Here is a 16286-nt window from a genome sequence, read left to right as displayed (position 1 = left end):
AGAAAAACTCATCTGGACAGGAACAGTTAATGACAGCCCTCATGCTCAACAACTGAGAATAGAACATGTGAAGAAAGAAAATAAAGTTGGAATATTTTAATCCTCAATGGAATTAAAGCATTTTTTGGTTCATCTATTAGTCTTTGCATTTTCATATATCTACAAACATATAGCAATAAGTAAACCTCTTTTGAATCGTATGATTGTGACTATTTTCTACACACCAATGGTTTTAGTTTCTACTTTCTATACACCAATGGTTTTAGTTTTTCACAAACCTTTCCATTTTGCCCTCATTTGTGAATAAAAAGTAGAAGGACGTGATTAAGTCTTGAGGCAAGATTCTGCGATATTAAACTGTTTCATCTTCTCACCAAAGAAGATGAAGTGTCACACTAGTTGTTGACTGCGAGACGTCATTTAGTGAAGTAAGTCTACATTATCATATTAGTAGCTATTCCTTTGAAACTTAAGATGCCTTAAGTTTCACCGTATTTATGTTTGAAAGTGATTTTAAAATTTAAGAAGTTCTTAAGTTGCAGCATTCTGTACATAGTCGACTAACATTGCAAGAGTAGCATGTTCAGCTAACCACTAAAGTTCTTTAATGTGTCTGAACTGCATTTGATCACCTGTAGTTAAAATATATTTTAAGGATTATACAACCATTAAATTAAAGTATCATTAAGCTCACAATAAATAATAACATATAGGAAATTATGGTAGTTTTTTTTACAGTTAAACAGGCTTATACAATTTTGAATTTCGTAAAAAGAATGTTTTGTCTGTTAACACCCTTGAATATCTTAAGGGTGTTTATCGTTTGTACCATAACTATATACAGAACAAAAAAGATGTACATAAAATATGTTATACTGTTCTGCTTTGGTATTTTTCTTTTAATTAGAATCAAGTAAACAACTGCTTTATTTCTTCAACATTTTGTTTATAATATGGTTTATGAATCAGGAAAACCAAAACAAAATGACATGCATGAATGTCTGTTCTAAGCTACTCCAGATGATGACATCTCATGAAACCTCTGAGCTTAAAGATGTTTAGTAACTTGGAACTTCTTCAATAAATTAAGATCGTTTATCAGTTTTGCCTAAAAGGATAAACGATTGATCTGTGGTTTTTGTTAGTTTTATAGCCAGATTGAAAAAAAAGACAAAAAGAACATATGAAAACTCCACAAATTCCCTCAAGACTCGACATCAAACGTAAACATAACATTGGAAAGACATTTCTTGAAAAAGATAAACAAGAATCTCGTAGTGATCTGTTTGTTTCTTTTAAAGCCAACCTTTAACAAATCTTTGCCAACTTTACAGACTCTGGAGTAGAACATTATTACAGCTCTCACTAATGTCAGAGCCTTTGTCTATTCAGTTAATTGTAGCATAGTTTTCCTGATGGAATTGCTCCGTGACCTTTTAGTATTTTTATTTCTTCAGCTCTTATATTTGCTAAGTGATGGTATTCTGCCTGATTAGTGCACTGTCCCCACCCCGTCCTACTCCACGGGGGACACAGATAGACACACACACACACACGACTTCGAAAACACAATGTATTCACTCCCAGTACCCCACCGCCATTGTTCTGCTTTATAACACAGGGAAAGGAGCATCAGTCAAGTATATTAGCTGGATCCTATTACTGTCACCAGATTGCCTCTCTGAGCCATCTTAAAGAGCCCCCAGACAAAACTTCCTGTCATGTTAATCCAAGCTTTAATAAATAGAGGGATGTGTAACCATATTCAAATAGGGGCTCCCGTATTTGTGCTGACAAAGAGAGACGGACTATCACAAAATGACAGATGAAAGTGTTTTGCATGAGAAGGAGTGGGGGGAGAAAGTTTTTATCGAGGCTCATTCTCTCTCATTCCTGGGAGAAATGTCAAATCGTTGAAATGGCCTTTAAAGAAAAAGCTTAAGCCTAATCTAAGTAAAACACAGCAGGTATTAGAATGGTGTCCATTGTGAAAGAAATAAATGCTATTCAGCTCAGGCGAGCAGTTTGTTAGATCCCTCTTGTTCGCCTATTGATATCAAAGTACACGATGCACACCTTGTCTCCACAGGGACGTTTTGGGATCGGATCACTGAACATTTGAACAGACCATTAATGGGGGCTTTCTCTGACTCATGAATATGGGCAGCCAGTTACTGGATTTCATTTTCTAGGTGATTATTAAAAGAGTAAGTAAAGGTTTATTGTATAAAGCATTACTCAGTCATTTAGTTAAGCTGCGGTATTCAGCAATGTATTAGAAGCCTCTTGAATTCCTGAGTATACTCATCGCTGACAATGAGAATTGAATTCCACCTCTCAAATTCAAGGCCAAGTCTTTGCCCACAAATTTCAGCTAGGAGAGCTGAAAAAGAGCAAAGGCACGATTAGAGAAAATTACACGCTCTCTTTCAGGCTGGTCTAGGTTAATATCTGGCTTGTGGCTGCTTTGCTCCAAAGAAAGTAGCTCACGAGAGGACGTACTTTACAACTGGGTGTCTGCTTATTTTGCCACGTAGTCAGAATCATAAATTGGACTGGGGGTTAGATTGGGTGTTCCAGTGTTAATCTTACAGTGCCAGCAAAAGTGTTCACCCTCCTTTTTCACACTTTGTTGTTATAGCCCCAAATGTTTGCATACATGTAATATTTTAATCTAAGTGGAAAATCATCAAACGAAGGATTAAAAATACCAGATTGTGAAACGAGTTACTGAAGATGAATATTTCTGTAACATTCTAAATTATTCAATATGACTGTTATTATTCTAAAAGTCTTGCATTTACTGTTTTGTCAAGATTTGCACCGAGGAGGTTGAATTATCAATTTTTTTTTGTCAAAAAGACTTTAAAAGTATGTTTTCTTTTCTTGACATTTTACATTTATGCAGTGCTTTGTGTTGGCCTGTTGCAAAAATCCCAATAAAAAGTTTGTTTGCGCTGTGAAAAAGAAAAAAATAAATAAATATATTTTGTAAATACTTTAGCAGGGCACTGTATGCTTTGTCAGGTACTGTTTCCGTTTTGCTGAACTTAGAACTGACAGTGAAATGAAAACAAAAAGGGAAAAAAAAGCTGAGATAGACAGGCGTGTTAGCCGCTGAGGTGCTGGAAGCATTTCAGCTTCTGTCTGAATTGTGCGGGAATATCACCGAGTCAGCCGATATTTTCTACATGTTGATTCTGACAGGTGTAGAAAGTTGGACGGAATTTAAACCCCGGGTTTGCCTTACACGAAGGCAGCGTGCAGAACGCATAATTGGACTGTTTTATACTCGAAAATGCTCGGCTTTTATCTGATTATATTCACTGAGAACAGCATCAACAGATCTATTCATATTCTGCGTCTTCGCCGACGTTTAGCCCGTTTAAACAAAGCTTTTCCCAGTCATGTGTCTCACCTTTTGCACTGTTTTCTTTCGCTCTCCCCAAACATTTTATTGTATGCTCTGACCTTTGTCTGCCCTGGAGTCAACGTTGCCCGAAGCTATATTTACATTAGCAAAGGGGAGGGAGAAAATGCGGTGCGTGATTTAAAATGTCTGTCGCACGTCTCTGCGTGTGTGTGTGTGTGTGTGTGTGTGTGTGTGTGTGTGTGTGTGTGTGTGTGTGTGTGTGTGTGTGTGTGTGTGTGTGTGTGTGTGTGTGTGTGTGTGCGCGCATGTCGGTGCAAGCCTACAATGAGAGAAATCTGATTGCCTTTCCTGGAGGTAGGACATCATTTTAAATAAGTCCTCAATGTTAAACTGTTTGCTCTAGGGCTAAGGGATCGCTCACCTCTCCAAATACTATTTTAGCTCAAAAGCACAATATTTCCCAGTTTGAGCTTTCACATGGGAGAGTGAGGGAGGGTCCTGTTGCAGCAGTTTCATGGAGGTGGCTCGCAGGCATATTCCATTCTGACAGAATGAGGAGGCACTCTCCAAGAGTGTGGCGGAGAGGAAAAAGGGACCCTATTAATAAAATGACTCCATAATGGGTAGTTCCCTGCAGCTTGGCAATGGAAGACAGGCGGATTGATGGATGAGGCCAAGTCCCACTTCCTCAAACAGGCAGAGCTCAACTGTGTGGACATGCCTCTGTTAGGCCATGATACGGCCAGACCTCAAAGCAGACTGGAGTTGGATTCACATGGGAAGAAAGAAAGACACAGCATATAAACAATTTCCTGTTTGACTTAAGCCTGGAATTACTCTCAGCTGGGGGTATTTGTCTTAGACAGCTGAAGAATGTCTTTCCTCCATGTCTGGGCTTTTCTATTTAATGAATTACTGAAACATTAGTATTAATTTATATTTTTGAATGCTCTTTCTGTGCATTACTAAGCGCACTGGCTTTTATCCAAATCATGCAATATGTTCTCAAACGCAGATGGCTTGTGTGGAGAAGACCAGATAAAATCTGTCCTAAACGTAATCTCAGCTCAAAGTGAGAAAATAGTGGATAAACAGAAATCTGTGGGTGACGAATATCACATTTGCATGATGCATCCATAAAACTCTCATTGCCAAAAATATTTTCCAGTTATAAGAAAGTGGCATCTGGATATGACTCATTTTTAACAGCTTTGTTTTAAAAGGAGCAGACTTGTGCAGAGTCACGCTAATAAAACCATTTTTGTGGCACAACAGTGTTACAGTGTGCCCTAACAATACAGCAGCCTCCTGAAGGCATCACTCCATCACTCTTTTATTACATCCCCGTGAAACGCTGCATTGATTAGAGTGGCCTCAGCATGACTGTCTTTTTAATTGTGTATTTGCCGGTCTGAAAGCTGCGCAGGCACGGCGGTGAAATCTGCACCAACCATTTCAGCGGCGCTCGGAGGCAGCCTCTGACACGCAAAGTTCTTTGTTAGAATATACATCAGTTTGTATCACCATAGCGACCTCCTTGGATGCTGAGCAGGGGACCTCATAAATATGTAACCCTGACAGATTTGAGGAATAGTCTTCCTGAGCTCTTTCTCTCAAGCCATTTTGTTAATGTCAACATGAAGGGAAGTTACTAGAATAAGTGTTGACATTCTACCAATGGTGTAGATCATTAATAATTGAATAAAGCAGAATGAGTGAGGAGTTACAGCTGAGAAATAGTTGAATTAGCTTCCGACTGTCCATTCCAAAATAAAGAATAATTGCAAAAAAAAAAACACCATCAGACAGGAATACTCACACTACGTTGGATCTTCAGTTTCAGTTTTGTTGATTTGATTGTTAGACCACTTAATAAAAGTGTGTTATACACACTTTTTGTCGTGTATAACAACACGGCAAAAAGTTTATTCAGAGCACCTAAGGTAAATTTCAACTTGAAATGCTGCCATAATTTCACAGTTGTTACTGATAATAATGTGGATATTTAACTAGACTGGAAGTTATCGGGTAGTTAATTGTTTAAAGGTAACTTTAATACAGATACCTGTATTAAAGGTAACTGTATTAACCACATTCAAAATGGCATTGTGAATGTGTGTATGGTCAAACTTTTGAAGTGAAAAGTATGGATTTAACTATCAGGCTGTCAAAGCTAATGGGTTTCATTGAAGTCTGATCTGCCGATTCCAGCTGCCTTTGCAAAGACTACATATAAACACTGACTTATCTAAACTTTGTTTGATTTCAGCTATGAAATAAAATAGCCATCACCAATAAGAGCAAACATTGCTGCAGAGTCCTGTGTAGAGGGATTTTGAGGTTGCCTTCTGTTATGCATCTTATCTGATTTTTACAAGATTTAAAGAAAAGTTACTCCAAGAAGATCTTGTTGGTTGGTGTGATTACAAACTGGAAAAAGTGGGAATTGTTGGATTTGATGCAAGAACATTTTTTTTCCCCTGCTCTGCGCTGGTTAAAATCGATCAACAAATTTTTTCCAGCTTGTAACCTTGGATTACTGTTAAAACATAGTGATGTTATAAACTATCATTTTTCAGCACCGTAAGAGATGCATTTGATTCTTTTAACACAGACTAACCAGACACCGTGCAAAACTTCCTTGTCTGTGTCTATGTGTTTGAGCAGCCTCCAAAAGGGGCAGGATAATTACCCTCCCTAAAAGGAAAAAAAAAAAAAAGTTGAGTGATGAATTATGTATCAAAGGACAAACACATCAATAAAGGCTAATGTGCTCTGTTTTTAGACAGGAAAACAGCAGAGGTGCCAGGTGACAGGGGGGAGATTTAGGATCTCTGGAAATGAATTATGACAGCGATTTAGATAGGTGTCAAACGCACATTTACATTCGGCTCACAGCTGAAGGCTAACAGAGAAGCTCTCCTGCAATTTGGGGAGACACTGATATAGATCATATCTGATACCAGAGGTACAAAGGCCTGAGACACAGACAGTGACCTTAGAGTGATGCTGCCATTTTCTTGTTAAGCCCCTGTTTACCTGTAGACTCTGTGCCATGCATTTTTCTTTATTTGTGTATAGACCTATGAAGAGATACAAACATCTCATGGCAAAATTCACAGTGCTAAATAGGCATGGGGGTTTATAAGACTTTTACCATATGTTAACTTTAAGAAACAAAAACTCATTTTATGATGAGAAAGATAAAACAAAATGTACATTCTCATTTTTATTCAAAATTGAAACATTTTCACTAGTTCCTATTGCAGTGAATATATTTTGAATATTTGATGCATAAACTTCAGTGAAATTGTAAACTAAAGGTAATAAATGTAATAATTAATAATTTTGATTAATACAAGTCCTTTATGCTATTTTATTTTTTATCAAGTACAACAATATTATATTTATCATGTTTGCTATGGAACAATAAATATGTTGCTAAAATTGGATAATAACACTACGTGATACTTAAACATTTATATATATATATATATATATATATATATATATATATATATATATATATATATATATATATATATATAACCTCTAAAATCAAGTGTCCATTCTGTTCTGTAACCTCAGTTATTACAAATATGGTTAACAGTTGTGACTAAAATATTTCACATGAAAACCATCAGAAAAACTGGGTGAAATGGATGGGAAAACGATGAGATGCAATGAACTCTATATGAAAATATATTGGCGTTTATATCCAGTCTCTTGTTTTCTGCTTGCTGCTTTTGTTTTGTTTTGTTTTGCATGCTTTTTCTAATGAAGAACAAAATAAAAAGAGAGAGAAAAAAAATTAACTGACTGGTGACATACTTTGTTTCTACTTTTATATTTCTATATTTTTCTTGTAAGCCAAGAGAAACACATCTTTCAGGTAGCTGACAAGCAGTGCACAGCAACAACTGCATAGGCGCATAGTTGAAAAAATCTTTTTATTTTTCTGGCATCTCATTAAAAGGTCTCAAGAATAGCAAAATGGAGAATGAGTTAAAACTTAACTTTTTAAATCCTATTTTCTGTTGTACAGTGAACTAACCCCTGCCTTGTGCAAGAGGTTTTAAGACAGAGTACACACAGGTAATGTGGTCTGCAGCAAGAAAACTACATGTTTAGAGGGAAAGGCCACTGTTTAACTGGAGGACCCTTGTTTAAGCCCCCTTGTAGGCAAGATGCATTTTCCTTGAGAGTGTTTGAGCAAGAGGGCTGAGGTGTGGCCATCTCTAGAGAAAGTGTTTTACAGCAAAATCTGCTCCACTGCCTCGCAGCAGAGGGGACACAAAAGGGTGGAGAGATAATTCAACAGGGATCACCGAAGTATCACTTTATTATCACAACTATGACTCACTGGGGTCACGGTCAAGGGGAAAAGTGAGCCCCTTCATCAACACTCCCGTTGCTGCGCAGCATCTAATATTCTATTACAATGATGGCAATTAACAGCGAAATGATAGCGACCCAGTGACAATGGACAAATTTGTGACAACCCTTTCAATTGTTCTTGTGTAGCGGAAATCTATATCATTGTCTGAGAAATGTTCAGCTGCAGTGTGCTGCATCCACGCTTGAGTGCTTTTACAAGTGGTGGTTTAACAAGGAGCAGAGGGCAAAATTTTGCTCCCTTTAAGCCTGTGCAATTACACAAGGTGGCAAAAGGGACTCTGTTCTTAAAGCGTTAGCCTACATGGACGGGCAATTTTGTTCAGCACAGCAAACGCCAGGAGAGTTATGTTTAATGTGGAACATAACCTTTTCTTTCTCGAAAGCCAAAAAATAAAAAAAATTAAAAAAAATCCTTACCATAACGCATAAGTGGTACTGAGTGCAGACAAAAGTGCTCAAACTGTTCGCAAACATCAAACCCATAAACAGTGATGTACTGCTAGAAAAAATGCTTATATACTGTCTGCTCTTTTATAAAAGAAAATGTTTTAGAGTAGGTGAAGCAGTTAAGTTGTTCATTTTAATAGCATAATCTCATACAGAGATACTTTTAATTTGAGTACATATTCAGATGATTAAAAAAAAACTTTTACCAATACATTTTAATACATAATAATGTGGAGCACAAATACTTACATCCCTTCAATTATTAGCTCATACAACCTTCTTTTGTCAACAGAAGAAGCAGTTGGTGTTCTTCTGTAACATTACAAGGCAGTGAGGCATTCAGTCAGAGGGATATTTGCCTTTCCACATTGCACAGACTCCCTACAGTGGCAGCACTGTGGAGAGTCGATGTGGGAATCTGGGGAATCATGTCTGTGTTGATTCGAACGCATGTTTGGAGCCATTTTCGGTTCTCCAACAGAGTCCACCTTGTTCACAACATTACAAAATCCTATGACATACTTAACAGTGAACATGAGGTGGGGCTTTCATATAATTTCAGCATTTTTATTTTTATTTTTGTAGAAACTAAAGATGCCTGTGTTTGTTTTGACATTTTTCACATTTTTTCATTGTTTAACTGTTGGTCTGGTGGGAGATAAAAACAGTCCCATAAAAATCTGATGGGATTAAAAACAACAAACATACAGAAACAATTAATCAATTTAATATTATTAAAACATTCCTTTAAAACTCACTGTACAAAGTGAAACACATGTGTAGATTTAATACACACAGACTGATATTTCTGGTGATTATGATAATTCTCCACTTACAACTAATGTAAACATGTTCAGGATTAGAATATTAGATCAGTCACACTCTTGATAAATAGACCTCACATAAAGCACTAACAGATCTAAACCCCTCAAGTCTTACATGAAAATTAATATCAATGTCTAACAAAGTTAGACAAGTGCTAATGTTGCAGGCTTGCAGAACCATAAAATGTTAAACAGTGTACAGTATTGACAGGGATTAAGGACAATAACTGTCAGAAATAGTCGAATTCTGCAAATACTTGAAAAGACCCCCCTCTAAAAGATTTTGAAACTGCCTAATCTAAGTCAATTTTAGATATATAGCACATTTCGCAACAAGGTAGATCAAAGTGTTTTACATAATAAAAACAATACAGTGAACCAACAAAAAAGAAACATTGCATTAAACTGGAAAAATAAAGTAGTAAATAGTTCCAATCCACTTAATCAAAGGCAATTTTGAACAAATGGGTTTTTTGACAACTTAAAGGAATAGCTAAATAGTCCTTATTTCTTCTCTTGGATGTAGAGCCAAAAAAAACATAAATTGCGCTCCTTGATTGGCTGCTTTGCAAATGGCAGCCAGTGGTTTGTTAAGAAGCATGACACCTAGGTATTTCAGCTGGATTTTCTATTGAACCTCATCTTTCACCACCTGAATTGTCAATAAAAGCCATATTGCGAGCACGGAGACTCTCCTCAACTTAGCTTCTCTGGGCCCTTTTGAGAGGAGGTCAGGTGGTTCAAATATGTTAGGCTGCAGGTTTAGTTAAAGAGCTGATCGGCCTTTCGCCCGCTCACTGTCTCTGAGCTCCTTTTTAGTGGTCATGGACTGGTCCAGTGCATATACCACGGCGAAATAGACTTTTGCTCTTTTCTTCATTGCCACAAAAGGCCAGGCACTTCGCTGGAGTTCCCATTCCCCTTTTACATAGTGATAAGGCAGCCATTATCCTTTGAACCTTTCTTTTCACCACACCAGGAGAAAAGGAAGAGTGAAAAAGAAGGAGGAGGAGGACAGAGAAAGATTTCTTCCCTGAGGTGAGCCCGGCCTCACCTCTGTGTGGCGGGCTTTTTTGTGAGCAGTGAAGAGGTCCTTAACCTTCTATCAGATGGAGGCACACAGTTGTGTTCTGCTTGAATAACTACATTGAAAAGCCCTGGAGCACAGGAGATAGTTCTATAGACTCTGCAAGTGGCATTGAGAGGGAGAGAGACGGGCAGACTGACCGAAAGAGAGAGAGAGAGAGAGGTGGGGGGTGGACTATGTTGTATGACCTGCTGGAGTGTGACCCTCACATGATGTGCACACTCTTTGTTAAAGTGCTCATCAGTGCTTCACTGTGAATCTTTTCTTTGTTGGACAGGTCTCACTGACTGGATGGTCCTTTTCTAGTAATGTCACAACACAGCTCACATTTATATAATACACTTCCTTTCACAGAGCTCATTTTACAGAGTAACTCTCGTCTTGCTCTCGGCCTATAAAAGGCTGTACAGTAGGAGCAGTAGTAACAATATTAGAGTGTGGATATTTGAGTGTCATGTTGAAGGGCTCAAAGTGGGTGATGGTGGATGATACTGCAGGCTACTTTAATAAGAGCCTCATCTGTTAACTTTAATAGCAGCAGAAAGACTCCGTTGACCTCATAATATAAATGCCATGCACAGTCATCTTGCTGAGGCTTGTTTTTGCCGTTATGTAGAAAAATCCTCCAGACTCAAACTTCCATTATGTCGTAAAAATTCCAAATAGGCCATCAGCCAACCCTATAAAGACAACATATGTAAAGCATTGACGAGTCAAGACACTTCTCTGCCATCCAAACCACAATTTTTATATTGATCAAATAGTATAAATAAAAAAGAATGACATCACCAGGAAATGTGCATTTACAAATGTCTTAGGCTATTGCACTATTGAGGCAGTACAAGATGTCTTCAAATTCAGAAAGATTTGGAGAACTTTTGAAAGGCAGTGTGGCTAGATATTCCCAAATGAAAGGAGTGGCATTATGACATTTACAAGCACATAGTATCATTTTAATCAAGTAACGATATTACCTTCAGTTATTTAAAAAAGGTTGTTCTCTCACCTTTTATTTACCAAATATAGCTCAAGTAGTTTGACTTTGCTATTTAAGCTTTAAATTAGGCCTGACGTTTTAAGAAGGTTCTACTCTTTCTGACACTCTGCCTTCAGCATATCATCACAGTGGTGCTCCATCATTATCCCATTTACAACCATGATTAGTAGTAAATGGGATCTTAGTAGCATTGGACTGAGAAATAGTTTGTATGATTAGCTTAGCAGGAGTTTGCTAATTACTGCTGCCGCTAGTCTGGTGGAGCAGAGTTGGGGAGGGAAGGGCCTGTGCAATGATACATTTTTCATAACATAATAAATATATTTTTGTTAGATCACCAAAACCTGATATTTTAACTGGGTTGTGAAGATTTTTCTTCATATAAACAGAATAACAAAATGCAGCTTGCTCTGTCTAAAATCCATGGCAGCTAATTCATGTAGTCCTGACACTGAATTTAATCGGTGTCAGCCATAGATATTTTGAAGATTAATGTTGAAACCCCAATTTGATGCCATGTATTGGGGTGAAATTTGATGTCAGTGGCAACTAAAATACAGAAGATTCAAAAGTCCATTCTGAGATGGTCATACTCGTCTGTATCCTGGAATCTCCTAGAAATGTTTGGAATGGATTGAAAATATTATAGAGCATGAGCAGAGGTTATGCGAGTCCAAATGTCACACTTGAGCTCAATGCCTTGTCTGTTGAGGTCTCGATTCCCAGATTTAAAACCATGATCATCGTATTCAGCTCTTCAATTATTATAAAAGTCACACACCAAACTGAGTTCAAGAAGTGCAAAGTGAATACGAAGGCAACAGTACGATTGGATTGTTGATTTTAATTGACAACAGTAGTGTTTTATAAAGATCCTTCTATTTCTTCATGTCTTAAGGAAAACTGAGATGCTTTTCTTGGCGTTTCGTCTGCATGTTTACTGATGCATAAAGTATCGTCTCTTCTGGCTGTGTCAGCATTACTAGCATTAGGTGACAGAAGTCAAATGCTATAAATTTCCGTCTTCCCATGTAAATGATCACAAACCATCGGCCACGGTTGTCAAATGAAATGTTTACCGTAGTTGGTAAACATGCCATTCCATCTTAGTTCTGCAGTGCAGTTTTCACGCTGTCAAATATAGGAGACATAAGAAACCGTTTCTGGTTTTATGAGCAGAAATCCCGAGAGAGAAGGGAGAAAAAACAAACAAAAAAAACAGTGGCTTGAACAAAAGTTCTCTCACCTTTTAATTGGACAACGGTGTGTGATCAAGTTGTACCGACCAGAACAATGGAGTTATTGTAGTGAAGATAAAAAAACACAAGGGTTCTCCGTTCTTCAGACTCCGCCAATAAAATCATAACCCTTAGTACTACAAATTTCACTTATCCCACTCCCTCTCACTTTAATGTGATTTCCACTTGATTGCCTAGTATTAGACAGAGGTTACAACGTGTGACAATATAAATGCTTGTTTATAAAAGCTGTTACTGTGGGCGATATTGCTTCGGCAGTTTTTTATTTGTACACCACTATAACGACATCTAACCACGTAGTCATCTTAAAGAACATTTTTCACACACAGAAACTTTATTGTTTTCACAACATTGTTGTGTGCTTCTGCTGGTTTTCCAGCAAAACAAACAATTCAGGGCAGAAAAATAACTTAGTTAGCAGTTGCAGAGGATTCTTCTACAGCTCGGCTGAATTTATACAGCATGTTCTTGATCTTTATTGTGAATCCCTTGCATGTTCTGCTTGTCTTTACTTTTTGTTTTGCTAATGCAAGCATAACTAAGCATTTCATCTAGAAACCAAATAGGAGTCTCCCTCTACCATACTTTGTACCCTATATATAGGGCCCACTTTCTTTTGGCTGGATCTGTCTCATTTTCCTCTCAGGCTTTTTAGCCAATAATGTGAGCTTAATAAAAAGAATGTTTAATAACCACTTATAGGTTACAGGGTATTTCCAAAAGGCACTTTTAATCAGACAAATGAGACTCATCTGGACGTTTATTGGATGTAACTGTGTATATGCCCATATAAATTTGGCTCACTAAGATTATTGAAGTTGCTCATGTTGCACTAATTGCTGACCCTCATATAGTCCAATCATCCTGAGTTAGAATAACATCAGAAATGGTAGTATACTTTCTCTATTAGTTGTTTAAGCAAAGATAAATGATCACCAGAAATCCTCTTTTTTTCACTCTGTTTCATTTGGTTCCTGTAAGCCAGTGGTATTATTTGTATGTCAAATTCAACAACACATACAAAAAAAAACCCTCAAAGCACATCTGGAGACCAGATTTGGAGAGCAAATCTACAAATTGCTTATTTCTATCCTCCCTTTCCTAAGAAGAGTAATGAGCGACTTACAATTAGTTGAACTGTGTATATAGGTTATTGAAGGTCCCCGTGCGTTGCCCTCTATTTTTTTCCGCCAAATTGAAAATATTTTAGGGAGGTGCAAATGAAGTGCCTTGGAGCCGCATGTGGCCTGTGAGCCGTGCAGCAAGTAACCGGGGCCCCACAAGCTGTGCCAACGTCTTGTGTGCCAAATGTGTGGCAAGAGGGTGGCATGAATAGTGTGCCAGCGCTAGTCTGCCTGGCTGCCAGGCACTTCTCTTTATCCAATCAGACAGTTCGGCTTGAGCGAGACCCCTATTCTTGTCTGTTTCCATCTCCTCCTGAAGCTTTTCAGCCCTCCCGTGAAAAACACAGATGTGTGCAGGGCTGTGCACAGCATTAAGCCTCCTCTGTGCACTGTTACGCTCACCTAGAGACCATAACCAGGGAGTGAGAAGCGCACGGCGTTCCCTCTTTGTTTCTACCCGCTGATGCTCTCCGGTCTCCTTTTCTCTCCAAGACAGAATCACAGGCTAAATGAGCATGCCTCAGTCGGTTTTTTAAGCTTTTCATCAGAGTTATAGAAAGATGAGTTTGTCAGGGATGTCTGAAGAAGAAACGCTGTCTGACTGTGTGTGGCTTTATTGGACATGATGAAGGATGATATTATTGTGGATGCTGCTTCTGCTGCGGCCGGGAGATGAGGAAGGGTCCCATTTGTCTCTCTCCCGCTTAGTGTAATGTGTCTATCTGTCACTCTTCTCTCCAAGACTGGACGTTGAGGTTTTGTCAAAGTAATAATAATAATAATAATAAAAAGAAGCATAATGTCAACACTGTTTCCATTTTTTTAACTGCTGGCCATTATTGTTAATTTTCTCCCCTGTCGCCACTCTAATCCAGACAAAGAGTAACACCACAGAGATTGCATAATTTCCTGTAATATCTAAAATTACAGCGCACAAATGAAGGAGGGAGAGCGGTAACCTGACGATAATCCTGTGATCACCGAATGATTGCGTGGGAGAGAGGTGCTTAGAAAGAAATAAGTGTGAAGCAGCAAGGATATATATTCTAAGAGTAATTACAGCGAGTAGATGAAATGAGATTGAATGGGGAGGAGGTGATGTGAGGCACTCGGTGCAAAGATTAAGCTAATGCCAACGCTGCTCTTGTGTCTTCCAGGTTGACGACGCCATGCTTATGTTTGATAAGACTACTAACAGACATAGAGGTAAGTTCATAGCTTCGTCTTTGGTGCCGTTTTCTCCAAAAAGAAGTGAGAAAACAGTCATTTTATGTCCTTTCCCCATGAGATAACACAGAACAGTTCCATTGCACATGATATTAGGTGTACCATCTGTTCAACAATGGGAGCGTGTCAAAGTAATCAATAAGCTGGTACGGTGTTTAGAATGTTTGAGCGTTAGACGCCACCCGTGAGAGTGTGTGTCTGTGTATGTGATGATGCTGGTGTGAGTGTTTCAGAGAGGTGCTTAAAGGGTGTAAAGATGGCGAGATGGTGGGTGCTGTGCAGTCAGATAACAGCATCAGATAAGACCCGGGAGAAGCACTGACTTTATCACTCCATCTCATCAGCTCCTTATCTGAGATGAGGGGGACATTTCTCTCTCATGCAGAGGACTTTCCAAAGACAGGTTTCCTTCCTGCACCACACTGCAGTTATAGCCTTTTAGTCCCACCAGTGTTGTTTTAAGCCTGGTTTAAACAGTTGATGTCCAGGGACAGTTGCTTGTGCTGCAGTTAGTTAGGCCTACTACCTCAGTCCACTTGCATTTCATGCAAACCCAATGCAGATCAAATAAGTGTCTTAATCATCATCAGTCTGTTTAACACTGAACTCTTTTTTTCCGGGTTTAACTTGCATGGCGTCCCATCCAGAGCAGGCCACAAACTCTCCAACTGAACACAGAAGGAATACAGGCACCGTTGCATTTTCTTTGTGTCACAGCTTCTCCTCACAACACTTTTTCTTGTTGGTTCTTTTGTCTCTGGCTACATTCGTTTTTTTTTATTTTTATCTTCAGGTTCTTGCTTGTGGTGCGTCCCGCTTGTCATTGGCTCCTGACAGCCAGCTACAATTTTATAGAGACACTTTCTTGTTTTGGGACATTTCCATTACGTAATATAAAGAATTCCTGGCGATAAAGACATCATGAAGTCTCTTTTCCCAACTGAAAAATGAACAGGTTAGTGTTGAGCATAGTTGTGCATTGGAGCAAACAATTTGGTCAGTGGGGTCGACTTGCATGGGAGTAAAATGGGACTTAAACTGCCTAAGCCTCCATCAGAACTAAATCCACACTGTCCATTTAGGTTATTCTCAAAAATGACAGCACCACTCAGATCTTTGACATATGTCCTGTACTGATAGTTCTTAAATTTGGGGCCAGGATCCCACTTGGGGTTGCGGATATTAAGCCTGGGGTTTTTAGGTCCTCTTCAAAAATTTAACTGGATCCAAAAATGATGATGATGAAACATATACATTTCAGAAAGATTGTAACACATAAAAACAAAAATAGGAATTGAATAAAACTAATTAAGATGAAAAAAATAAAAATAAAAGCAACATGTTGGCCAACATATTGTGTGATAATTGCACCACATTTTAATCAACTCCCTAAAAGTGCTTGTATGCTCAACCTGTCAACATGTCTTTTTATCTTTTGGGCAAGAAGTTGAAAAGTTTGGGAACCACTCCCTTCAAGCAAGATAATTTTACCATAATATATAATCCATTGACATATTTCTCTAATTATTTGAATACATAAAACCAAATGA

The 16286-nt window shown here is 38.3% G+C and overlaps 1 protein-coding gene across 13 annotated transcripts in view; it reads left to right on the top strand.

Moving 5' to 3' along the window:
• The window catches only part of msi2b (musashi RNA-binding protein 2b), a 277823-nt gene that overhangs the window by 138762 nt on the left and 122775 nt on the right, over positions 1-16286 (top strand). For all 13 annotated transcript variants that reach the window (XM_055043792.1, XM_055043790.1, XM_055043785.1 and 10 more), the window contains one exon: positions 14667-14715. In XM_055043792.1, coding sequence (XP_054899767.1) covers positions 14667-14715 — 49 coding nt within the window. The remainder of the gene's footprint in view (positions 1-14666; positions 14716-16286) is intronic.

Source organism: Poeciliopsis prolifica, unplaced genomic scaffold, assembly GCF_027474105.1.
Source record: "Poeciliopsis prolifica strain line A6 unplaced genomic scaffold, Auburn_PproV2 SCAFFOLD019, whole genome shotgun sequence".
Lineage (NCBI taxonomy): Eukaryota > Metazoa > Chordata > Actinopteri > Cyprinodontiformes > Poeciliidae > Poeciliopsis > Poeciliopsis prolifica.
The sequence above is the reverse complement of the archived record's forward strand: the minus strand, read 5'-3'. Positions and strand labels throughout refer to the sequence as shown.